The 25,922-nt window shown below is 40.0% G+C and overlaps 1 protein-coding gene across 11 annotated transcripts in view; it reads right to left on the reverse strand.

Annotated features, from left to right (window-relative positions):
- LOC131047515 (uncharacterized) overlaps nt 1-24,128 on the reverse strand; it is a 44,946-nt gene extending 20,818 nt beyond the window's left edge. For 3 of the 11 annotated variants that reach the window (XR_009106278.2, XM_057981620.2, XM_057981397.2), the window contains exons 1-2: nt 23,875-24,101; nt 23,637-23,690 (exon numbers count right to left, since the gene is read on the reverse strand). Coding sequence is in view for 4 of the 11 variants with exons in the window: in XM_057981620.2 (XP_057837603.1) it covers nt 23,637-23,690; nt 23,875-23,934 (114 nt within the window). In the remaining 7 variants the exon portion in view is untranslated. Of the gene's footprint in view, nt 1-23,636; nt 23,691-23,802 lie in introns of all 11 variants that reach the window. The other 8 variants (XR_009106331.2, XR_009371546.1, XR_009106299.2 and 5 more) reach the window with 8 other exon arrangements.
- Nucleotides 24,129-25,922: the final 1,794 nt, after the last annotated feature.

The raw sequence follows: 25,922 nt of genomic DNA on the forward strand, positions 1-25,922 counted from the left end.
ACTCCAGCTGATGTAGATATGGGTAATATGCAGGATGGTAATAGGAGTCCTCAGTAGAGGGAGAGACAGAATCAATAGGAAGACTCTGATCGGGAGTTATTTAAAACTCTCGTTAATACACGGCCACAGATTGCACGAGCATTAGAGTCGATAAGTGGAACTCTAGATAGATTGGATATGGACTGGCCTAGGGATAGGCATGGTAGACATGACAGGCATGATGGTCATGACAAGGTTGACAGGTATGTATCAGTTGCAGGGAGCCGTGGGGGTAGTAGAGAACCATCTTTGTTGGACAGTGCATCTAGCTCTCCTCCACATGATAGGACATGTACACAAACAGTTGATAGAACTATGCAGCCACGTTTTCCGCCTAGAGAGAAGCCACCACCAGTTAACCCACTTGAGGGTGTGGAGTTTCAGGATGTAGTTTTGGCGGCTAGTGATGAGTGGGCACGCCTACCACAGCATGTTAGGGATGCTTTCCCTCTACATTAGTATTGTTTGCAACACAGAACAGCATGAGGAACCATAGTGATAGATGGCCTAGACAGCAGCAGAATAGTGACCTCCAGTGAGCTACCAGTAAGCTCACTTTATCTTCCTTTGATGGTAGCAAGAAGATCAGTGCACGAGCCAAGGTGCGCAAACTTGACATCTACCTTTCACTTAAGCCGATGCCTAAGGACGAGGCTATTCAGTTTGTAGTGTTACATTTGGAAAAGTGTGGCTTATGATTGGTGGCATCATGGTTTGGTTACCCAAAACCATGAACTCATTCATTCTTATAGGGAGTTCACTGAGTGGTTGATTGCCAAATTTTATCGCAAGGATGTTGAGTTATATTACAGAGATTTAGCACAATTGTGACAGACTAGACATGTTGAAGCTTATATTAATGAGTTTCAACGCATTACTGTTATGGTTCCAGAGATGCCTGATAGACGCGTGGTGATGTTGTTTATAGAGGGTTTACATGATAGGTTACGAGGTTTGGTCAAGGCTCTTAAGCCTAGGACTTTACATGAGGCTATTCAGACTACCTTAGACCTCGATACTTCACCACCACCTACTTCTTATCAGCAAATAAGAAGTTTTCCGAAGGCTCCAAGCCTCTTCAGAGGTCTTCTACATAGCACCTGAGTGCACCACCCCCTCCCAGGATGGATCAGGAGACACGTAATGAGTTGAGGAGGAAGAAGCTATGCTTCTCGTGTAAGGAGCCTAGGGAACTTGGACATCAATGCCTTGGAAAGGCAAGATGCATCTCATTGAGGTTCATTCAGATGTGGATGATGAGCATATTCAGGATACAGATTTTGAGGGCAACAATGGTGAGGTTGAGCAGGAGACTCCACGAGTGGAGCTTGGAGCGAAAGATGCATTGTCCACGTCCAATGTAATCATTGCCTCTCTCAGGAGTCCCTAGATATCATCCCTTTCGCCTGAAGGGAGTGATTAAGGGACAGTGTGTGACTTGCCTTGTTGACAATGGTGCTACGCACAATTTTGTTGATGAGGGATTGGTTGCTATGAAGAGGATTTTCTTGGTTTTAGCGTGACAGTAGCAGATGGATTTTCTATGAGGTGCACCAAGAGAGTTCCACAGCTTAGCATACAAATGGGAGATTACACCTTGACTAATGATTTCTATGTTGTAGGTCTTGGTGAGATTGATGCAATGTTGGGCATCCATTGGTTACAGTCCCTTAGCAGGTATATGCAGGATTTTAGGATAATGGAGTTGGAGTTTATGGCCGATGGTAAGAAGGTTGCGTTGAAGGCGCTTTTAGATGGTCGGCCTGTGGTAGCTTCTGTTAATGCGATAGCTATGGTTGGATCCTTCAGGCCGACATAGCAAATGGAAAATGTGTGAATGGCATATCGGCCTTACACATTTACAAAGTCCAATTTAATATTAATACTTATCGACTTTGTATTTGCATGTATCCCGCCACCCTTGGATAACAAAAAGACGTGTTGGTTAAAATATAACCGATCACTAATGAAGAGACATGATTGTTAATAAGAAGTCGACCCTTGAAGGAGACGTGTTGTTTGGCATCACCAATGCATGGGTATATAGTTCGGTTTCCCTTTCACTTCCAAGCAATCAAATTAATCATCAAGCAGATCGTATTCTTCTTCGACAGCATTGTGATATTCTTCAGCAGTTCGAATCTCCCACATCAGCAAGCAGATCGTATTCATCCTTAAGCAGCAATATATTCATCTTCAGCAGATCGAATCTTAGTATATCTTCACACAGCAGTTGCATCATAGACAACAAGTGGACTGCACTTCTCATACACAGCAGATTGTACATTTTGTGAATTGAAGTGTTCAATAAATTGTTTGATGCTAGCTTCAAGGAGTGAAGCAAATTCATTGTAAAAACATCTTGTATATTGATAATACAATAAGGAACATTATTGCTGGGTTTTTCACCTTCAAGGGGAAGGTTTTCCCAGGGTATACTCTATGCATTTTGTGTGAATTTTCTATCTATCTATCTGATCACTAAAACTTAACAGCTTCAGCATATAGGATGGAGTCTTCCTTCACCCATAATGGTGACAGCAGCATTAAATCTTCCATTGATGTGGATATAAGCCACATAAGATCTGATTTTCTGTACCTTAACATGGGTGACATGGAAAAGACACAGGACATGTGCAATAAGTGGAAACAAAGAGCAATGAAGGCTAAGGCACTTGCTGCCCAAGCAAAATAGCACTTGCAAGAAGTCAAAGATTGCTACAATTGCATGGAGCAAACAAGACAGCAGAGGGAAACCTACTTTAGATCCTTATTTCTTCCAAGGGAAGAATGTATACAAGTTGAGCAGGCAAACAAATAACCTCTTGAGGTAACCGAACAAGAAGACCATGTTGTTGTGCGTGAACAGAAGAAGAGATATGATCCAGAAAATTCAGTATGAGTATCTAATTTGTATAATGAGGTTTATGAGTGTCCCTTTTTAGAGTATCCTGTAATGAAATTGTTGATGACACCAATAGTGGACCAGCCACTAATGAGTTATCTTTGATTAGCAATGAGGGCATCTACACTACATCTTTAGATTTGTCACCTATCTCTTATGATATAGCAGCTATCGACTTATTGATTGGTGACTTAATCTTCATTAATCCCTCAGTGGTCAGTGGCTCTTCTATTTGGATTCCCATTACACTTTCCGTATTGGCATGGTCAACATTAGCTATTCAGTGGCATAGGAGTGTTTGGGGACATATCTACTTGTTGAACAGTGAGTATGAGGTCGATTTCTTTGGTTTGCATTGGTATATTGACTCCTATGACATCATTCATGCTGCTGGTCTGAGTTATAACACCAATGTAGGCTGGCCGTTTTGGTTTTTTGGCATGAGAGAGTTCATTCTCACCTTTTCTTGTTGGTCTACCTTCATGGATGGGTGATTCATGGTGTCTTGAGGAGATATTTCTTCTTCATCTCATACGGTAGGATTGATGGATTGGTTTGGGATCCTAGTATTGTCAAGGTTGATGGACTCGGTCAGTTGCTTCACTACTTTGGGTATAATGTTGTTAATATCAAAGTAGCGCTTCGGATTGGTGGAGCAGTATTCCTGAGGTTGACAGGGCATTGAGGCATTTGGTTTCAGCGTGCAGGTGCAGATTGCTTGACAACAAGCAATCTCCGGGAAGGGAGGACTGTAATGTCCCTTCCTTAGACAGTCCAGTTGTCAGCAAGGGTTAGCCTATAATCAAGGTTCCCATGGGCTAACATGGTGGATAGGGAGCCCATTTAGGGGTTTGGTGACCTTCTGAGGAGTATTGGAGGCGTTTTGGGAGTTCGGAGGCAGTCTCCTATTTTTTAAGAGGGTCCCTATTTTTTAGGAGACTGCCAGTTGACTGTTTGACCACCCGGAGGGCCGAGGAGCATAGCAGAGTGGATTAGGAGTGTTTATCATCGACTCGAGACAGTCTCCTATTGTTTAGGAGAATCCATATTTTTTAGGAGGAATTGCCAGTTGCTCTGCTATATTTAGACATCACCCGTGGGCTGGCGGCAACACTCAGTTTTCAATTTGGAGTTCAAGTGATAGATCCAGGAATAAATTTAAAATATTAAAGTTATTACTTTAATGTTTCATTTTAAATAAAATAAAGTGATTTTAATATAAAAAGACTATAAAATAATAAAGTGCCCCCCCCGCCCCCTCCCAGCACGCACTCGTAGGTGGGTAAAGTTGTTTTAAAAGGTGGTCATTTGTTAATGAAGGATCAGACCCTTGGAGAAGTTCAAACCTCTTAGGAGAGATATTTTTGATAAAATAAACATTATTAAAATAAGAGAATGCAACCCTACAATCAAATTAGGGTTTGAGGCAATAAGAGAACATTGGGGGCAGCCATTTGCTCATTCATTCATTCATTTTTACAGCAGCAAACTTTGGAATTGAGCTCTGAGGAAGAATCTCAACAGCAGACAGACTTCTCTGGAAATGAAAACTCCCTGGAGATTGGAAGGTTGGACGAAACCCCAACATTTCTTGGAGGGTGAATTCATTCAGAAGTCATCATTGAGCAGATTGGAATCATTGTTTGGTATTAACAGCCAATCAGACATATTGAAGAGCAGATTTTGGTATCAGATTGCAGATCTGGGTCATTTGGACCTATATATTTGTCATTCAGCAGCAAACCAAGCCTGCCGTACCTTCTATACAGAGGAATATAACAAGCTACAGCTGGACGTTAGGGTTTGGAGCAAAAATCAGACCTCAGATCAGAAATAATTAAGTCCGATTTTGCAAATCAGAATTATACAAGTCTGGAGCAGCAATCGAACTTCAGCAATAAGGGCCTCCTCGACATTCATACAAACAATTTAGGATTTATATCACAAATCGACCTCCTGTAGCAGTCTAGTGGCATTTTCTTGTACCTTGCATTTGCATTTTTCTCAATAAAATTCCAATAAGGCAGCGATGGTATTTCTGGGTATGATGACTCTTATGGTTTCGCGTTCTAATTGCTAAATCTGAATTTGCATGTTGCTGTCCTTACAAATCAGTATTCTTATTTTTATATCAATCATATATATGGTGTTAAAAAGCATAGTAAATGTCAATTTATTGCACCAAAATTATATAAAACCCTTGCATTCATATTTGGCATCAAAACTCAAGCAAAAACCTTTCAAACAAACTCACTCAAACACAACCAGCATACCACATAAATCAGAAATTCGGATCAGATTAGGCTGGGGATCTTTCACTCTCTTACATGCCCCTCCACGATCCTGAATGGCAGATGTAGTTAATGATATTATTCGGAAGTTGGGAACTCTTCATGATGCCCCAGATCGCAGATAGCATAACCTTACCAAATGGTTTTTTTGTTGAAACTAATATACAACATTAAATTGGCTATTACGGACAAGAAACTATATGGGGAAACACAGGTACCTTCTAAGGATGATGAATAAATCTTCTAAATGTGGAATGCAAGTCTTGAGGAAGAGCTCCAGCAAGTTAAGGAAAATCAGACAACTAGAATTGCAGCCTTGAATGACATGAAAACTATCAAAGACAGTGCAATTATTAAGGTCATTAAGGTCAGCAAATTAAAAATTAATAACAGTGCTATGCGCCTCAAGATTCTCAGTGATAAATTGAAAAATTTGATCAAGTACTTAGGTATCCATACTACTCAAACCCAAGTAAACAGTAAACAACAATTTAAGCTAATCCAAAATCAAAAACAAAAAGCAGTAAAAAGAAAGCCTGGGCAGAGGAGAAAAAGGAACTACTGGAGTTTGTACACCTACACAAAAGCTTCCATAAAGAACTAATGGCTGCAGAAACTTTGAAAAGACTTTAGTTTCCTATTTGTTGTTTTGAAACTTAAAGCTTTGCACTATTAATCTGTTGTGCATTATGATTTGCCGTTTATGCTTTGCTACTGTTTTATTGTCATTTAGCTGATGTTTAGCTGAAGTTTTAATGGATGTTTGAAGGTTTCATTTCCCTTCAAAACCTGATTTACTCTTAATCAAAAACATAGTAGGAGCAGCAACTATGGGCAAGTTCGGAATTAGACTAGTGCAAAGCAAGCATGGCATCATCGACAATAACGTATCAAGATCATATTTGCACCCACTTAGGAGATGAATTCAACACTACATATTCTGGGTTAACAACAGGATCCTATGTGAATCCCCTAAAGATAGTTTACCTACATTTAGAAAAAACTTTGTTAGAATTCTTTTCTGCATGTCATTATTCTTAAGACGGATAGAGAATAACCCCTTCTGCAACCTAGGCCAAAATGTGACATAAAAAACTAATTTCTTTCCCTATACTACAGATCCCGTCATCAAAAATCTTTTGCCAAGTAAAGAATCAGGAGTAAGGAATACAAAAAAATTACCATCAGATTAAAAGCCTGGATTCCTCCTCCTCCAAAACATCAACCATTTCAACATTAGGAAAAAGGGACAAAGTAACCATATGCTCGCCTTTCAAGCCTACATTTTAGCCCTATGTTTGAACAGCCACTCTATTTTGCATCTCAAATTCCAGACCTTCACCCATAATTCGTTGTTCATCCGCAACAAGAGCATCTTTGGAAGATTTAAGCCCATTACTAGCAGAAATATCGACATTCTCACCCTCCATACCAAGACACTGCATTTGGACACCACCAACCCAAGAGAAATCCCTTCACACACCAGAGTAAATGCCAGGTACAGAAGAATTAAAGAGAAGAGATCAAGTTTCAAACCATAACCAATATAAAAAAATAAAAAATAAAAACCACAAAACCAAAACAAAGAAGCACAACCACTAAACAAAACTAAACAAAACAAAAAATCATAAAAAGAATTAACACAAAAACATGATCAAAGAGATCAATAGAACAAAGGGGAAGAGAGTTAGATGAAGATGGAAATGGAAGATGACCCTTTGACTTCCACCAAAGCACTTCGCACCAACTCTCTCAATCCCCATAAGACTCTATAATTCCTACCTTAATTGTTTGATTTTGTTGGACGCAGGCTTGTAAATCCCCCACTAATTAACCAACAACAAAAAAAGTGTATCTCTATATGTTCAGTGATTTTGTGTATAGCTAAGAAGGGTATTCCTCAAATTAATTATATTTTGACAAAGAGTCCAAAACTTTAGGACTCAAATTCCTCAATTTGCACATAAACAAGGTGCTCTAAAGCAGACAATGTTTGAAGTTGGTGATGCACTATAGTAGTGTTCTGACATTTTCACACATCACCCCATTGTAAATGGGGACCCCCTACTTTTTAGGTCCTCTAGGTCTTTTGGTTTTGGTTCTTTGGGTCTTTTCACAGCGATCCCTTTGGTCTCCCCGGTTTGCAAGTGTTTCTAATGAATTCTAATCGTCTGCAAGTCGTTTGAGCGAATTCGGCTAAGAATGGAACTTGTTCTGCCTATTTTAGGGTTTTGCCCTTCAGACTTAGGTTCGAGGCCTTTTCCTTAGGTTTTTGATTAATCTAAATGTTGCACTGAAGTCAAGACCCTTCAAGGAAGCTACCAGTGAAATTTGAGCAAATTCTGAGCACTTACTATTTTTAGTAGTTTCTATTTTTACTAAGTTTCACTATGTCCCAAATCAAACTTACTATTTTTAGCAATTTCTATTTTTAGTAAGCCTATTTTTAGTAAGTGACCCTGTCCCGGTTTGCCCTAATTTGATGATTGGAAGGACTTGCTATTTTTAGTAAGTCTATTTTTGGTAGGTCCATCTCAGGTAGTGGTCAGGACACTTAAGGTAGAGCATTCCGAGAAATCCATGTCTAAATCCGGAAAGTTGAGAAAGCAAACAAGTGATCGGAAAAATGGCTAAGTATGAAGTTCTTTTCGAAAGTGGAAATGGCATGAAAAATCTTCTAAGGCACGAAAAATCCACTTCATTCTGAAAGTGGCCAAGAAATCTAGATGATGAGCAAAAATGGACAAGTCATGGAGGAATTCCAAAATTTTCCAAAATTCCACCCAAAGTCAGATCAGGGCGCCAAACAAGAGTCATGGAGGAATTTCCTCCCAAGGACAAATTCCTCCTGCATGGTAAAATTCCGCCCAAGCAGAGGTTAGAGCGCTAGATTGGCATGAGGGAGGAATTTTCCTCCAAACAAGAAATTCTTGTGCATGGTGAAATTAACACCCAAGCTGAGGATAGAGCGCCAAAACATGGTGAAGGAGGAATTTACCTCCAAGTGTAGAAATCATCCACCAAGGTGAAATTCCACCCTAGCAAGAAGTTGGGTGCCAAATAGGGGTCATGGAGGAATTCTTCTCCAAGGTATAATTTCCTCCATTAAGCCAAAATCCCGCCCAAGGTTGTTCAAGGGCACTAAATGATCATGGAGAAATTTTCTCCTCCAAGCAAATTCCTCCTGCATGTGGAATCAGCACCCAAACAGGTGATGGAGCTAGAATGAAGAAGAGGAGGAATTCCAAGTTTTTTCCCAGAGTCCTTCACTAAGATGAATTGGCACCCAAGAAGAAGTTATAGCGCCAAAATTGAAGTGGAATTCAAGGATAAAGAGGAAAATTTCAAATTTTTGAAAAATTCCTTCCTCAAGGAAGAAATGCACCAAGTATGCAGAATTCCAAGAAAGTAAAAAAAATTGACTAAGTGTTGGAAATTCCTTCCTTCAGGACAGAATTCTTGGAAAACATGAAAAATTGGCTAAGGTATGAAGAATGTCCTTCTTCCGGGGCAAAGTAGAATCAAGGTCAAGGTTGGGCGTTGTTGTGACCTAATCACACATCACCCCATCTTAGATGGAGACCCACTACTTTTTAGGCCCTCTTGGTCTTTTGTTTTGGGTTTTTGGGGTCTTTTGGTGGCAGTCTCGTCAATCTCTCCACTTGCGAGTGTTCGAGGGTCAAATTGATTAAGTCTGCTTTTCGTTTGAGTGATTTTGGCTAATAAGTCTAGGACCTGTTTCATCAATTTTAGGGTTTTTGCCTTTAGTCCTAGATTTTAGGGGTTTCTGCTAGGGTTTTGGAAAAACTGAGTATGGAACTAGAATCGGGACCCTTCTAGGAATCTCCCAGTAAAATTTGAGCGAAAACGGAGCAACTTTCTATTTTTAGAAAGTTCCTCTTTTTAGGGATTTTACTGAGTCTCGCAATGCTTCATTTTGCCAAAAAATCAAACTTACTATTTTTAGTAATTTCTATTTTTAGTAAGTTCCTATTTTTAGTAAGTCATTCCTGTGTCCTGTTTTGGGATCTAACGCTGACATTTTGAAAAGTTTCTATTTTTGGAAAGTTTGTTTTCACAAGACCATTCAGGCAGGCAACGAAGATTGAACATTCACGACTATTTCTAAATCCGGAAGGTTTGAAAAGCAGACAGAATAAGCAAAATTTGGCTAAGTCTTGGCATCAAGTCCTGAAATGGAAAGCTTTAAGAGTCATCCAAGTCTGGAAAGCAATGAATATGAAGGAATTCCTAAATTCCTCCTTCAATGAGGAATTGCGCCTAGCAAAGATGGAGGGCGCTAAAGTGAGGCACTGTTGTGACCATTTCACACATCGCCCCATCGCAAATGGGGACCCCCTCTTTTTGCTTGTTTTTCGTTCGTTTTCGCTTTCGTTTTTAGGGTTTTGTTAGTCAGTTAGTCGTCTGGATTTAGGATCAAGCCTTAGGGTTTTAAATTTTGTCTTTTCAAGCCAAAATCCAGTCGTTTTTTGAGAGCTTTTGAGCTTCCTTTTCTAGGATGCAAATTTTGAATGCAATGAATTCGCCAAAATGGTCTAATTTTCAATTGGAATGTTGATGCAGAGCTTTAATTTGTCTAAGTATTGAAAGTAAAACGTGAATTTTGTCTGATTGAATATTTTGACCAAAATTTTGACCTTTTTTGATTTTGATCCTAGCCATTGGAATTGATTTGTTTTCGCCTCGTGAAGTGTTAAAATGTGAAAAATCATGTTATTTTGGCCTGTAGGAGCAAAATCGCTCCTGTCCCTCAGTGAAGGACGGGAGCTCATTTTCAAATATCTCATCATCCCTGCAGAGTCCAGACAAATTTCAAGTTGGAAGTGATGGAGAACAGCGATATCTTTCCATTGAATATAAATTGAGGATTTTCATGAGCACAGAAATGCCTCCAGGAGGAAAATCGCTCCTGTCCCTCAGTGAAGGACCGGAGCTACAAATCAAATTTCGCCTTGTCCTTGCAAGATTTTGATGACGTGATGATTTGAAAGAGTCCAAAGGAGGATGCTTTGCCAAATGAATATAATTTAAGATGCAAAAATGAAGGAGAACGACCCAGAATGCTAAAATCGCTCCTGTCCCTCTCCAAGGGACCAGGGCGAGGTACCTTGTAGCTCTCGTCCCTCTCCCAGGGACCAGAGCGATTTCCTTCATTAGACAGAATCCAGGCAAATGTCAAGGCAAGTTTACGTTCAAAAACAAGGGAAAACATGAGATGGACGCATTGAATACAAATTGAAGATTTTTTGGACGCCCACAAAGGTTCTAAATGCCTAGTTCGCTCCTGTCCCTCGGGAAGGGACCAGAGCGATTTTTGCCATAATTGCTTTTCTTGCAAAATTACAGACAATGTCAAGGCATGAACGAATGGAGTGAAGAAAGACGAATCCGTTGAATATAGACTTGGAACCTGGCAAGGTGAGATAAAGGCTACAAAAGGAGGATCGCTCCTGTCCCTCTCCAAGGGACCAGGGCGACATAGTGGTGATGATGCTTCTTATGCAGGTTCAAGGTCGATCCAAGTCAAGACAAGGTGGCGAGGGGCATTTCAAGGCGTCTTTAGCAAGCACAAACATTAAAAGGTCGTCACAATGATGAAATTCGCATCCTAGGACATAGATCGCTCCTGTCCCTCTCCAAGGGACCAGGGCGATGTTAGATGCATTGGTCATTTTGTGCGAGATTTACGTAAGAACAAGATTTCATGAGGTAATGCATGGTCCAAGGCATCGTTTGAAGATAAATGCAAGAGTTTTCAACGTCCAAACATTGCCAATCAAGGTGAAAAGCTCCCATCGCTCCTGTCCTTTGGACAAGGACCAGGGCGATCTTATCAAAAGCCCTCATATTCCTTCAAGGTCAAAGCAAGGCGAGGTTAGGTAAGGTGAAGGACGACGTTTGGAAGACATCCCAATAAAGATCGAAGTTAAAAGATGCAAGATGAACGTGGAAACAAGAAGATCGCTCCTGTCCTTTGGACAAGGACCAGGGCGATGTACACTCAAAAGGCATTTAAGTACGCACACAAGGCAATCAAATGCGAAGAACCTATCAAGATGATCGATTTTCAACGTGGAGATGAAGGAGTTGAACGTGAAAAAATGCAAAATCAAGACAAAAATGTTGAATCGCTCCTGTCCCTCTCCAAGGGACCAGAGCGATGAGGTACGTCCCTTTGTCTTCCAATTTTGGCGCCAAATAAACAAATTTAAATTTCCTTAAATGCTAAATCGATTAAAAAATTGAAAATCCATTTTTATTTAGCATTTAATATGGCGTTATCTTTTATTAATTATTTTTGCCTTTATTAAAAAATCGAAATTTAAAAACGCAAGGCATTAATAATTAATTAATTAATTAATATAAAATCGAATTTAGAGCGCTCAATTAAGCAAGTCGGCCTTGTTATTTTATTGCAAATCATTAAAAAAAAAAATGGTTTTATTTATCAAGTCGGCCTAGGGGATGAAAAGGTGTGAGCGCTATATATAAGGGGAGTGAAATTTTCATTTTCACATCATTATTTTTTTATCCTTCATACGATCTTGAGGAGAAGCGAAGGTGATGCGAAGTATATCATCAAGTGTGGAGTGCGAATTACGTTGAAGACCAAAGGTGGTGCGAATTTCATTCATCCAAAGGTGGTGCGAATTTCATTCATCCAAAGGTGGCGCTTTATACATCAAGGGTGGTGCGAACTTGAAGACCTTCGTTTGGGCGAATTTACCAAGGGTTGAAGACTCTTGTCAAAGGCGAACTTGGAGATCCATTTAAGACCACGCCAAAGGCGATACTTGAAGATCACATTGAAATCCAAAGGTGGCGAAGTCGATTTTGAGGAGACCACATTGAAGACTATTTTATTCCTCCAATTTTGCCTAGGCGATCTTTTCCTTTTTGCATTTTAGAGTTAGCTCTCTCTTGAGGTATGGCGATTTAATTTTTATTGTTTTATTCATTCATCGTCATATTTCAAATTTTGAAGTTTTGGATTTTGAATTTCTCAGCTTAATCGTTGCTATTTTTAGGAAATGATAACTCTAGAGACTTATCATGACGTTTCCTAAAAACTTCTTTCTCTTATTTACGTTATTTATTGCAAAATGTAGTTCTTATAATGAAATGTTGTGTAGGTATGGCGACCCCAAAGGCGGGAGCATCCACCAGCCGCTCGGCTCTCATGAAAGAAGATCAGAAGACCGAAGAAGTGGAGACCAAGATCGTGTCGAAGTGGAGTAACATTGGAGATACAAACTTGGGGAACTTTAGCACGAAGAAGTTCCGAGAGGTCCCTTACATCGGCAAGCCATCACCTGTCGCCCGGAGAATAATAGAGAGTGGCATCATCAAGGCGGCCGGTTTTCCTCCAGCTATTCAGTGCCACGAGTTGATGATCGAGTGTGCCCGTCACTACAATCCACAGTCCAGGACAATTGTGTCCAATGAGGGAAACACTTTGGCGTACCTTTCAGAGGAAGCCATAAGTGAGGCTTTCCATCTTCCAGAGCACAGGGACATGATATACAAAAGCATTGAAGGAGCCAGATCAGTGTACGATGATGATCCAGATGCTTGCCTAAGCATAATCAACAAGAACTGGCTACTTAAGAGTCGTCCCCGTCTAAGCAAGGTACCGAACACACCGCATCGGATTGATTTCCAGGAGGAGTACAGAGATTTGATTACTATGCTCAACAGAGTTACAGGAGCACCTCACGCCTTCTATTTTGAGAAGTGGATGTTTTTCTTCATCCAGGTGATTGTTCAAGGAAAGGGTACGATACATTGGGCTAGGATAATTAGCCATTGCTTAGACGTACAGTTGAGAAGACTCAGGGCTACTAAGTCCTTCCACATGAGTTCATACGTCATCTATGCGTTGATCAGGAGTGTTGAGTACGCAGGACTACCTCACAGAGGGATGATTGGAAGAGGACCCGGCGAGGTCAGAGCTTGTGAATCCTATGCCTACTTGCATCATCCGCCAGGGAAAAACTACAAGTTAGTTAATGATACTTTCACGATGAACATCACAAGGACGTTGCAGGGAGGGATTCACAACAGATTATCTCAGGATGCCCAGGAATTCATCAAGAGGTACGGTGCTTGGTTCATTCAGTTTCCCAAATTCACTTACATTAGAGTGCATGGATGTCCTTTACCTCCATACATGTTGCCGAGGTATCCGACAGACAGAATTGTGTTACTTGAAGTAACAAGGCAGTTGGCAGCATATGTGAAGGCGTTCAGACACAGACATCAGAATGGAGTTCAGGTACCTATTATTTTGGGTAATTCAGTTGAGGTATGTCCTAATGTCTTAGCCATGGATGACGCAGAGAAGGAGTTAGCCTTGTATTCTTTTTCATCTTTTGCTTGGAGAAATAGCTTTGATCCACATGGACATTTAGAGGAGACAGTCGGTAGAAGATTTAGACATGAGCACCAGGTTGAAGATTTTATGATGAACCTCCTAGATGATCTCGAAGTGAAACGAAAGATACATTCTAGATTGCCTTTGGATTTCATCAGGAAATGCAGGATTTACAGAGTGGCCGACCAAGCTCAGGACAATGGCAGGCACATCCAGTCTTCATATGATAGAGAAAGCAAAACAATAAGTTTGAATTGGAATGAGCCCGAGGTCGTGGATTTAGATGATTTGATGGCACCAGTCTTGTCTTGTACTCGCAGATGGGTAGACGTTCAGCATCAGAAGTTGAGAGAACAAGGCATAGCTATGTCTTTTACTTTGGAAGAGAAACCAGCCGAAGGTGGAGCCAGTGTTAGTGAAGGCAATCCTAATCCTAGGAATTCAGGTGAAGGTAACCTTCGATGTGCCAGTGAGGGCAATCTCCATTCGAGAGGTTCGAAGAGAAAGGAAAGATCAGAAAAGAAAGAGTCTTCCAAGAAAAAGCAGGGTGCCAACAAAGATCAAACACCAGGTACTTCTTCTAGACCAGAGAATAGAACAGTTCGAGTGGAAGAGTCCATGGAGTCTATGGTACAGAATGACAGACAGGAGGAAGGACAGGCACAGCATGTTTCGTCAGATGGATCTCTCCAAGACTATGAGTTAGAAGAAGATAATGAAGTAACATCTCCTCCCAGACAAGAAGAAATAGTACATAAAGAAATTCAAGTTCAAGAGACAAGATCGAATATCCCAGATTGGTTGAAGGAAAGATTGACTAAGGTGATCGTAATTGAGGACGAGGACAGTGCAATTGATTTAGAGAGCCTTGTTGGGCGTTCACATGTGATAACAGAGAAGAAGAAGGCTACAAAGATGTCCAAGATGATTCGAGATGAGACTGGATCTAGAAAACTGCAGATAGCTACACCGGCAGCAGATAAATATGAGGGTGAGACCCTAGCAGAGGATTATGATGTACAGACTATTGAGTTAGGACCATCCACAGCAGAGCAGACTTTAGATGATGCCACCGACACATTTGAGGCATTGAAGGACAAGTTTAGAGAAGAAGTGGAAAAGAATAGAAAGCTTGAGAGAGAGAGAGGTGCATGGAGGACATATTTCAGTCACATCAATGAACCTTTGGGACGTCAGGATCCAGTTAGATCACCAGTGCAGGCATTGCCCCTTCAATCGATCAATGAAGCAGAAAGATTCAGGAACCTGGTCCAGCGTACATGTAGTTGGATGGATAGATCTCATACAGTGGCCATAGAGTTTGTTACAAGGATGGTGAAGACTATTCATCAGGCTATCCAAGTTCTGGAGATAATCCACAGATTGATGGCAACAGTAGCTGCATTTGCCCATACCAAGGACGTTGTCATCCCTGTCTTGAAAGTAATAAGACATACATCCAGAAGAATTTTAGCGCAGGAGAGGATCTTGGAGGGTGATTCTCACAGTTTGTTCCAGTGGTCAACCTTACTCCATATAAAGAGTGTTCTCTTCGAGGACATCAGTGTTAGATGTGGTCAAGTTGAGGAGGTGATCAATCCGATCCAGGACAGAGTATTTGAGGTACTTCGTACCATTCTTGGCGGGAGGATCGAGGTCGAGACAGATGTGGATATCCAGGAATTTGAGGATAGAATCAAGATCATCTTTCGCAAGGACGCAGATGTTACAGATGAGCAGTATGATCAGATGTATGCCACCAGGCTCCTGATTGATAGAACGAAGGAACTTGAACCTACTTGGGACACAGCTCTTCTAGATGCATTCGATCAGGTCATTCACTTAGAAGAGAGTATCAAGAATCTTCCCGAGATTCCAATCACAGAAATCGAAGGAATCATGACAAAATTCATTGCATATGCTAAGAAAGAGAATTGGAAAGGGAATAAGATTCTAGATGAAAGGTTGTTACAGATGACATGACATCTTATTTCTCATTGGTTGATACCTCCTAGGTTTTCGTGCCGAATTTAATATTTGGCTATGCATTTAATATTGTTCAGTAAAAAGGAGGTCATTTGTAACAAACCCTAATTAGGGTTTAGGTGTCATGATCTTGTCCATTGATTTGTTTTCAATCTGGACCTTTCATTGTAACTGGGGATGCTATTTATACCCCCATTTTTCATTTCATTTAAAAATAGTTAATAGTCGAATAGTCAGATAAGAGTGAAAGAGAGATTAGAGTTGTAAGCAATTTTATTTTGTAGCAAGATTGAGTCTTGAAGAGAGAAATTCAAGCAATTGTTGTACATGATGATTTGGAAATCAATAAAATATTGAAGTTATGGTGTTTTGTTGCAAATTTCTTGAGTTATCTTCATGGTTGTTTGATACACTTGAATCGTGCTCAATCGAAGTAGTTTGTTAATTTGAAAGACTAAGTGTGAGATTTGATATTTGGTGGGATTCGCAATCCAAACCACTAGCTTCTTGCTGATTGTAGGAACGCCTTGCGTGGTCAACTGGAAAACACTTTGAGTCCTTAATCTTCAAGCATTATCGTGTCTTGGATATGTACTTTCGTAGTAGTGTCCTTGGTTTTTGATGTATTGAATACCATTATATTACCTTAGAAGATCGCACTAATTTCAATTGAGTTGTTATCTTATGGCAAAATTGAAGTTGGTTGAGTCTTGCCAAATCTCATTCATGCTAAGTCATTCATAGGGTTAGGCTAGATTAGACTTCCTTAAACCCTATCCTTTTGCTATTTTTTGGAAGTTCCCTTTAGTTTAGTAAAATCTTCGAGCTTTGAATCCGTAAGACGCCTTGGAGGAAACAGCAAATCACATCATACCACTAAAAAAGCTTGTCCACACGTGGAGACCCCACTAAAAGAACCTTGGAGTCTACCTAACTGATCCTTTACGCGAATCTTCAGCAGTTAGAGACTATTTTCTCAAGAGAGGATAAGATGCCTGTCGGTATTTTATTCTGTGTATGATTGTGTACAAAATACACGTCAACAGGCACCCGTGGAGAATCCAAAATGCAATGAAATTCCCTCTCTAGGGCAAAATAGCGCCCAGGATGGAGGTAAGACGCTAAAGTTGAGATGCCTTGGAATTCCAAAAAACTTCAAAGTTCCATGCACAATGCAAAATTGCGCCCTATACCTAAGAAGGGCGCTAAACTCACATCCCCATGGAGAAATGGAAGAAGTGCAAAATTCCAAGACTAAGGCAAAAATCCGCCCAAGGAGTACATAGGGCGCCAAAATGAAGAATTCATGGAAAGCGTGAAAAATGATGAATTCCTCCACCTATGCAAAAATCCGCCCTAGACCAAAGGAGGGCACTAAAATGAATTGTTCATGGAAAGATTGAAAAAGGAGAAATTCCTCCTTCCTTGAGAAATAGTGCCCTAGGGGAAAGGAAGGCGCCAAAAAAAGTTAAGGGGTCAAGGAAAATTGCAAAATGAACAATTCCTTCACAAAAGGAGAATTGCGCCCTGGCCAAGGGAAGAATGTTGAAATGGCTAAGTCAAGGAGAATCAAGGAAATGATGAAATTCCAAGACATAAGGAATTCCATGCCTAAGTTGGAAAACTGAAAGTTTGTCTAAGGCATGAAAATCCAGGGGTCGAGGAGGAATGAAAAGTAGAAATCCCCTCGAGAAAAAAATTTTAAGTTTCCAGTTTTAGACACCAAATCTTATCAGAATTTGAATTTTTTTACAAATTTGGAATCATGAGAGATTTCTCTCTCTATTGGACCCAGATCCTAAATTTTAGGGAAATCGCTAAAAAATAGGAGATGTTGGAGAAGCGTGGAAAATTCCTCAGGAGCAGGAAAAGTCCAATCAAGATGATAAATCAAGTGAATCTTGAAGAATATTCTGATTTCCCTCCAAAAATTTGAAAGAATGGAAATTTAATGAGTTGGCGAGGGAACATTCTAAGTATGACACATGACTCAGTGCATTAAGAGGAATTTCCAAATTTGAACTCAACAACAAGGAAGATTCCATGTGCATGCCGAGATAAATTGGAAAGTATGACGCATAATGAATGCAATTGCCAAAATTGATGCCTCCCAGCTTAGCAGCACGATTTGAGAAATTCTATATAAGTGTAGAAACACATTTCATTCGTCATTTGCAAGTTTCAAGCAAGAAGAATTGGGGAAGAAGTAAAAGGTCATACTTAGTGAATTTTTCATCATTTTCAAGAAGCTCTTCAGGATGGCGGAATCAAGCAAGGCAGTTACCATCACCAGGCAGACACAGATTAAAGCGGAGATGAAGGGCTTTCTTCCGGTCTCCCAGATAAATTCTAGGTGGAAGGAGATCAGCGATAAAAATTTGGGCACATTCAACCTAGCTACCTTCAAGATCAGAATGTTCGGAACAGCAGGATATAATCCATCTCCAACAACTGTCAAGTTTGTCAAGAGCGGAATTGTTGCGGCAGCTAGTTTTCCACCTGCTATTCAGTGTCCAGATTTGATTCTGGAATGTGCGAAGCACTACAATCCGGAGAGGAAGACAATTTCAACGTTAGATGGCAAGCTGCTGGCAACATTGACTCCGGAATCAATTGGTGAAGCTTTTGGAATTCCTTCACACTATTCCATGACATACAAAACCATCAACGGAGCCCAAGCGGTATATGATGCAAGTCCCGCTAGGTGTGCGGGTATAATCAACAAACAGTGGTTGCTAAAGCCTAGGTCACATGTCTCCAAAATGCCAAAGATTCTCACTATCTTCGAATTCAAACAGGAATATGTGGACCTGATAAAGATGCTGAGCAGAGTAATGGGATGCTCACATACTATGAATTTTGAAACGTGGATGTTCTTTTACATCGGCGAGATCATTAATGAAAATGGGCTAATTGATTGGGCCAGATTGATTAGTCATTAATTGCACGTGGATGTTCTTTTACATCGGCGAGATCATTAATGAAAATGGGCTAATTGATTGGGCCAGATTGATTAGTCATTAATTGCACAAGCAGCTGAGGGATTTGAAGGAAAGGAAGTCCCAATCCTTCTTCATGAACTCCTACGTGATTTATATGCTTGCAAGAAAGAGAGGATTTGATGGTCTGCCAACAAAAGGAATCATGGGTTGCGGACCAACACAGCTGAAAGTGCATGAGTGTTATCCTCAGTTGCATCTTCACAATGTTAATTCTTACAAGTTGGCAAATGACACCTTCACTATGTACCTGACAAAACTTATGCAGAAAGAATTGCACACAAGAGTGTTGCCACAAGCTAGGGCCCTGGTTCAAAAGTATGGAGCCACGTTCATATAGTTTCCAAAATTCACCTATATCAAGACGCAAGGATTCTCATTTCAGTCATACAAATTGCCAAGGTATCCATTCGCCAAATTGATACTGCTTGAACTCATGAGGCAGTTAACAGCCTATGATCAACTACAGAAGAAGAAGAAGAAGAAGAAGAAGAAGAAGAAGAAGAAGCAGTCTATTGAATTCCCAGTTGTCCTAGGTGATTTCGTGGAGGTGTGGCCAGGTTTGGAAGTAGCTGAGAGGGCAGCAGAGGAATTAGCATTCTATCACCTAGCATATTATACATCCAGAGCTCAGTATGATCCTTATCGCCAAATCAAAAAGGTTGCTGGAGTGAAATTCATAAACAAATTTCACTTAAAGGATTATTGGGCAAGTGCCAATGATGACCTTGAAGTCCGGAAGAAAATGTATTCTAGACTGCCCCTTGACACCATCAGGATAAGTAAAATTTACCAAGTGCCAAATCAAGTGAAAGAAGATTCAGACTTGACGCAACCTGAATTTGAGAAAGTGAAAAATCAGCCCATTCAGCTGCCAAACTAGTTGGAGCCCTAAATTGATGATTTGAACATCCTGGCGAGACCTGTGTTGAAATTCACTAAACACTAGGTCGACCAGCAAATCAGGAAGTTGAAGGAAGGAAATGTTCACTTGACCTATCAATTGATGGGAAGTCTAGATTCCCATAGTGAAACAATTGAAGGATCTTCGCAAGCCCGAGTAGAAGGGGAAGTCCGGCTTGATCAAGGGAAAAGTGCTCCAAAGAGGCCAAGGACGGCAAGGAAGAAAGATGTCCAGCAGGAAGTTCATCATGACGCCCAGCAGGAGGTCCATCAAGAAGTTCATCAGGATGTTCAACAAGAAATGCAACAGGAAGAACCTCTGCAAAAGAGAGCAAGGGTAGAAAGGGTGCAGTCACCAGCAAGTTCTTCCAGTGTACGGGAGGTAGAGATGTTCGCACAAGAAAATCCAGTGGATCCACCTCCAGGCAATACTCTAGCACCCGATATACTCAGCATCAATGCTTCACATAGGCCAAATTAGCCAAGAAGTCAAAGACAAGAAATTCCTCCTCATCAGGAAGAAACTCGCCAGGATAGTTTCATGGAAGCCATCCTTGGGGAAATGAAGGAAGTATCACAAGAGCAAGAGCAGATGGAAATCCATAGTCACTCCATTCCTGCTCCTGATTGGCTGATAGATAGATTAAGAAGGGAGCCAGAAAAAGAAACTGATCAAGCACAGGAGTTAGAAGAATTGTTGAAAAGAATGGATCAGCCGATAGAGAAGAAGGCTCCTCCGAAATTTTCCAAGGTCGTGAGGGATGAATCTGGATCCCGAATATAGCTGAGTCTGCAATAGATAAAGACAAGAATAAGATTAGGCCGGAAGATTATGTGATCAGACAGGTTGATCTCGGCCATGCTTCCACCGGACAGGTAATTGAAGAAGATCGAAGGAAGAAAATAGGGCCTAATGTGAATACATTAGAAGTCTTAAACGGCCGCTCAGGGAAGGAAGTCCCTCATTCATTCCTCCTTCCCTCCCTAAGGAAGTTGTTGATGACACAGAGGTAATTAGAGCAATGGCACAAAATTCCAAGGAATGGGTAGAGGATGTCTACACTGCAGTAGGAAAATTCATTGAGGACTTGGCTCAACTTCATTCTAGGTTTGTGGCCCTTCTGAACAGATTGGAGGTAGCGGAAAGATTGTGGGAAGATGTTTACATATATCAGGACTTAACCATTCCACGGCTCAGGGCTCTAATGAAGATTTTGAAGCAAACACTGATTGATGGGAAAGTAACTCAAGAAAACGAGGCTTATGACTTTCCCCGGTGGTTCTACGTTGTTTGTTCAGGAAAAAATACCTTTGACAAATTCAGAATGGAGTCTTTAACTTTGAAAGACTCGATCAGAAGGGTGCAGGAAGAAGTCATCAATGCAATTGAAGCACTATTCACAAAGAAGCTCAACGAGGATGGAGTAACCGTGAACTCCCTAAAATCCCAGTTGCACGAGTTCTTCTTCGTAGGTTCATTCACTAAGGAACATTTTGCAAATGTTTTTTCATTTTTTAGTACGATGAAGAAGACACGGGAAATCATGATGGAGTGGGAAAGCTTCTTTTCCAAGAGCAAGGAGGAGATTACCTTGATGGAGTTTGATATTGAAAATGTGCCAAGTGTTTCCATCGGGGAGCTGGAAGCCATCATCAGTAAATTCATTGCGTATGCAATTAATGAACGGGATAATGGTTGTCCATTCCTGGACAAGAATCTTTTGACTGAGTAGTGGCGGCGCATTTATTGCTGGAATATTTTTTGACTTAGTGGCGGCCCGATCAACGCATGTTGAATGCATGAGGAATCTTTTTGCATGCAGTCGTCTTATTAATGGTTTTATGACTGATTCTCTACGCATGTAGCCGTCGCATGGGGAATGATGGGCATTTGTTTCTTGCATGGGAATATTTGTTGTATTTTGAGCAAGTTTGATGTGATGGGGTGCATTTAATGCACAAATGGATGCCATTTTTGGGCTTGTTTGAATTAATTGTGTATGGGCTTAATGGGTACTAAATGCTGATTTCCACCTTGTTGCATCTTGAGTGGAGAATCTTTTAGGAAAAACCCTAATTAGGGTTTGCATGTAGCCAAGGCGAGAAGCCTATATAAAGGGGTGACCCCCCTCATTTGAAAGAGAGGAGAGATTGTTGTCAAAGATTGTTGCTAAGGATTGTTGAAGTAGCCAACTTAATACATTGTTCGATTTTGGTGTTGTATTCTTGTTCTATTTTAGCAATCTGCGTGGTCTTGTTCTCTTCAGTTAGAATAGATTTTGCTTTATGTTGTTAGAAGAACCGAATTTGATAGGATTATTTGTTGCAAAGTCCGTGCTCATACTTTTGGTGTGCAACTGATTGTGGCATACTGTGCAAAGTTAGCCTAAGCCTATGTTATATGTGTATGCTTAACTTCGATTATCAATGAAGATTGTTTGATTTGATAGTCTCCATTGGTGATTTAAAAAACCTTTACACACCCTTTGAAGATTGCACCGCCTTCACATAGTTGTGTTATGTTGGCGAAACGAAGCGTGGTTAGATTTTGCATGAGTAATCCCATCTCCTTGTTCTTAGGATTAGATTAGTCTTAGCTTAGCTCTCTAAACCCTTCACTCATTTACTTTCCGCATATTTTAAATTCAAAAATCTAAAAAATAGAGCTTTCATTGCAAATCATTCGCATAAAAATCCTTGAACCCGCAAAATTGTCAAAATCTTTGGTGAGCATACGTAAGGCCCCTTGGGTTAACAACAAACCCATCAGCTGACTGAGTTACGTCCAGGCTTAAAGGAAACTTGGAGTTAGCTGTTTGAACTTTCTTTGCAATCTTAGCACACAGCATAACTTTGATCAAGAGAGAATAGAGTAACCATTGGTAAACTTTATTTTGTGTTCGGCGTAGTCCTAAAAAACATGTCAACAGGCGCCAAAATGAGGTTAAGGAGGAATTTTCCTCCACATCAAAAATTCCTTCACCATGGAGAAAATGTGCTCTAGGAAAGGAATGGACGCCAAAGTGACATCAAGGAAGAAAAGTCAAATTTTCCAGAATTCCTCCACTCCCTAGCAAATGCACTCCAGGACAAGTAGAAAATGCAGAAACATGGTCAAGAAGGAAAATGTCAATTCCAAAGAAATTCTTCACCACTTTCAAACAACACCCAAGGACAAAACAGAATGAGCAAAATTGTCTAAGAGAGGATTTTCTCTCTCCAAGAACTCCGGACAGGATAGAATTTCCCAAACATGGAAGAAATGGTCAGTTGATGGAAAAATCTCCTTCAAAACAAGATGTGAACTAGAACACAAAAAAATTCCAACAGGACAAAAAATCTCTCTACAAAGATTTTCTTTCTCCTAGAATTCCAAACATACTGGAATCCTTTAGAAGTGGAAAAGATTGTTACAATTCTTCTAAGGCAAGAAAATCATCCAAAATGTCTTTTGTGAGCCCAAAATGGAAAGATTCTTGTGAAGGATGAGTTGGTGACATACAAAGAGAATATTTTGTATTAATGAAGCACAACCCGATGCCACGTGCCAACACAGAGTTTAGTTTAAAATAATTCTTAGTTGCCAGAAACTCGACCTAAGACTTATGTTTCAAAGTCATTGGGTTAAAACGGCTTTCCCATTACAAACAGGTTGCTTCTCATTGCCAATGAATTTTTTAATATTTCACATGTTTTTAGTCTACAAAGTTATTTAATAGCCCTTTGGCTGGTCGAAAACTTGCAAAGTAGGACTCATAAATTATATAATGTCCAAACCACCATCAATGTGTACTATCTACAAATTATTTTTAGAACTGTACATATGGTACATATTTATTGCGTCTGAAGTTTGCGAATCCCATTTCTCATCGCAGTGCCCTTGACCCGACGTGTTCCATTTATGGTGTGGCCACAATAATCATTAAAAAAAGGTTTCTTGCTAGGGTTTAATATAAAGTTTCTCAAGAAAATTATGGTACATTCAAATTTTAATTTGGATTTATTGCTGGAGCGTTTTCCTTTAATTCCATTAATTTTCATCAAAATGTTTCTGATATTGGAAAAACATTTCAATACATGTTTTAATTATGCCAAAACGTTTCAGAAAAAAATCATACCCGTGAAGGATGAAGACTCTTGAGCTCCGCGATCGCTACTTCCAGCTGCTTCGTCTGAGAGACACATAACGAACACCCTTGTTCAAAATAAACTGTGAAAATATGCTGAAATATTAGCCGAAACTAACCCAACATAAAAGAATTTACCAAAAATTTAAAGGCTTACAGAAAAAGAAAAAGAAAAAGAAAACAAATAGATACACTGCTACCGGGAATGCATATATAATTGAAGAACAACCTTTAAAAGTAGCTTGCGCTTGGTTTCTTCTGTTGAAGACAAGGAAGAGGACGAAGCCATTTTGCTTTTCCAGATAGTTGCAAAAGTCACAATCAAGATGTGTTCAGGCTAAATTCATTTCTTCTTCAATTCGAACACGGAATCCTTCTATATAGCTTTTTGCGAAAAGTTAAATGTAATCCTCGTTTCCCCTCAGCCCAATAATTTATAGGTTGTGGTCTTGTGGATGGGTAAAATTTCTTAAAATTTAGTTTATAAAAGAAGTTTCTCAAAAGTTACAAAGACTTGGGCCAACATCAGCAAGAGGTCTACGAGCATGGGAAGCTTATATTTGGGTTGATAAAACACAAAATAGAGAGCTCAAGGAAAGGTAAGATAGAGCAGTAAATATAATTATCGAAGGAGTGAGAGATTATGGGAGAAATGAACACACTCTTGATCTTGTAAGAGACTTCTTAAGGGACATGTTACTTTGGCAAGATCAAATTTGTAAAGCATGGAGGACTGGTAAGTTACGTGACAAGAAAAATAGGTCCATAAAAGTTATTTTATCAAGTGTTCATGACAAACAAAATTTGTTAAGCAAGAAGCAGCTCTTGAGGGGTTCTCATTTTTTCTTAGATGAAGATTTAACTATTAGGCAGAAAGAGGAGAGAAGGGTTGAAGTGGCAAAGGTTAGAGCAACTAGAGATGAGGGTAAAAGAGCATGGTTGTTCAAAGGCAAAATCGTTATTGCTCATTTTGGTCCCCATTCTAAGACAGAGCAGCAAGTGAGCAACAAAGAAGTGGCTGCAAATTTAGTTGGAAACAATGCAGTAAGGTCCATACAGTCACATAGGGACAAAGACTCAACTTCGAGTCTTGAATGCCAAGACAAATAGCAATCAAATTTTTCCCAGGTTTCCTTAAATTTAGCTTATTGGAATTGTAGAGGTTATCCTTGGAGACATGGGCCTAGGTTAGGTCCTATTGCGAAAGGAAGAGACGTTATTTGTCTCAAAGAGACACGTGAACATGAAGGATGTAAGACTCCCATGTTTGAAGGGTATTTGAAAACGGCAATGTGAAACAAGGTAGTGGGAAATGGCAATGGTCGCAAGGGTATAATGGTGTTAGTGAAAGATAAAGAAGATCATTTCATTCAACTTGAAAAAGAAGAGTCTAATAAGTGATTTATATGGTTCAAAATCTCATAAAATAGTCATCTTATTAGAATTGCAACTTGTTATTACACCCCACAAGCCTCCAAAACCTATAAGAAGTGTGATCTAGACCACAAAGACCCCTTTGCAACCTTAAAAAAAGGACATTGATGTGTTCTCTCTTCTTGTGGGGGATTTCAATGCTAGAACAACAAGTGAACAAGCTAGCATACTCAGTTGTAAAACAAATTGTAATCTTATTTGGCTCATAGAAGAGGGAAAGTGTCAATGGGAAAGAGTTTCAAAAGACACCAAAGGATGCAGCCAGTTCGGGGAGGAATTGCTTACTCTTTGTGGCACTTTTGATTTAATCATTTGCAATGGTTTGATTAGATAGGCAAAGTCATGTAGTTTCACTTGCAACACTTACAATGGGACAAGTGTGGTTGACTATGCTATTTGCTCGTATAACTTATGCGAAAAAAATTGAGGAAGTTGTGATTAGTGAACATCTATGGGATCTAAACTATTGATATTCAAGGAGAAGGTCCTCAACCATCTTCCTCGATAGATGTTCCTTAAGAGCATACAGTGGAACAAAAATTGCCTCAAGACATAATTAAAATACAAATTGATATAGATGGGGAAGTCGAGAAAGGAGTGGATCCAAAAACAAAAATGCATGCTATTGAAAAAGATACTCCAAGAGTAGAAGAGGGTCTCCCTCAAGAGAATGTGCCCATTGCAGAAGTACTACATGGTGACATAAGATTTCCTACAATAGAAACACAAGAACAACCTCCCAATACAACTAATGAAACTGGAGTATTTGATAAGGCCACAGAAGATGCATTTATTTTTATGGTTGGAAGAGATCTTAAAGAAGATGAAGAACAACTGAGGGGT

This window comes from Cryptomeria japonica, chromosome 2 (genome assembly GCF_030272615.1).
Source record: "Cryptomeria japonica chromosome 2, Sugi_1.0, whole genome shotgun sequence".
Lineage (NCBI taxonomy): Eukaryota > Viridiplantae > Streptophyta > Pinopsida > Cupressales > Cupressaceae > Cryptomeria > Cryptomeria japonica.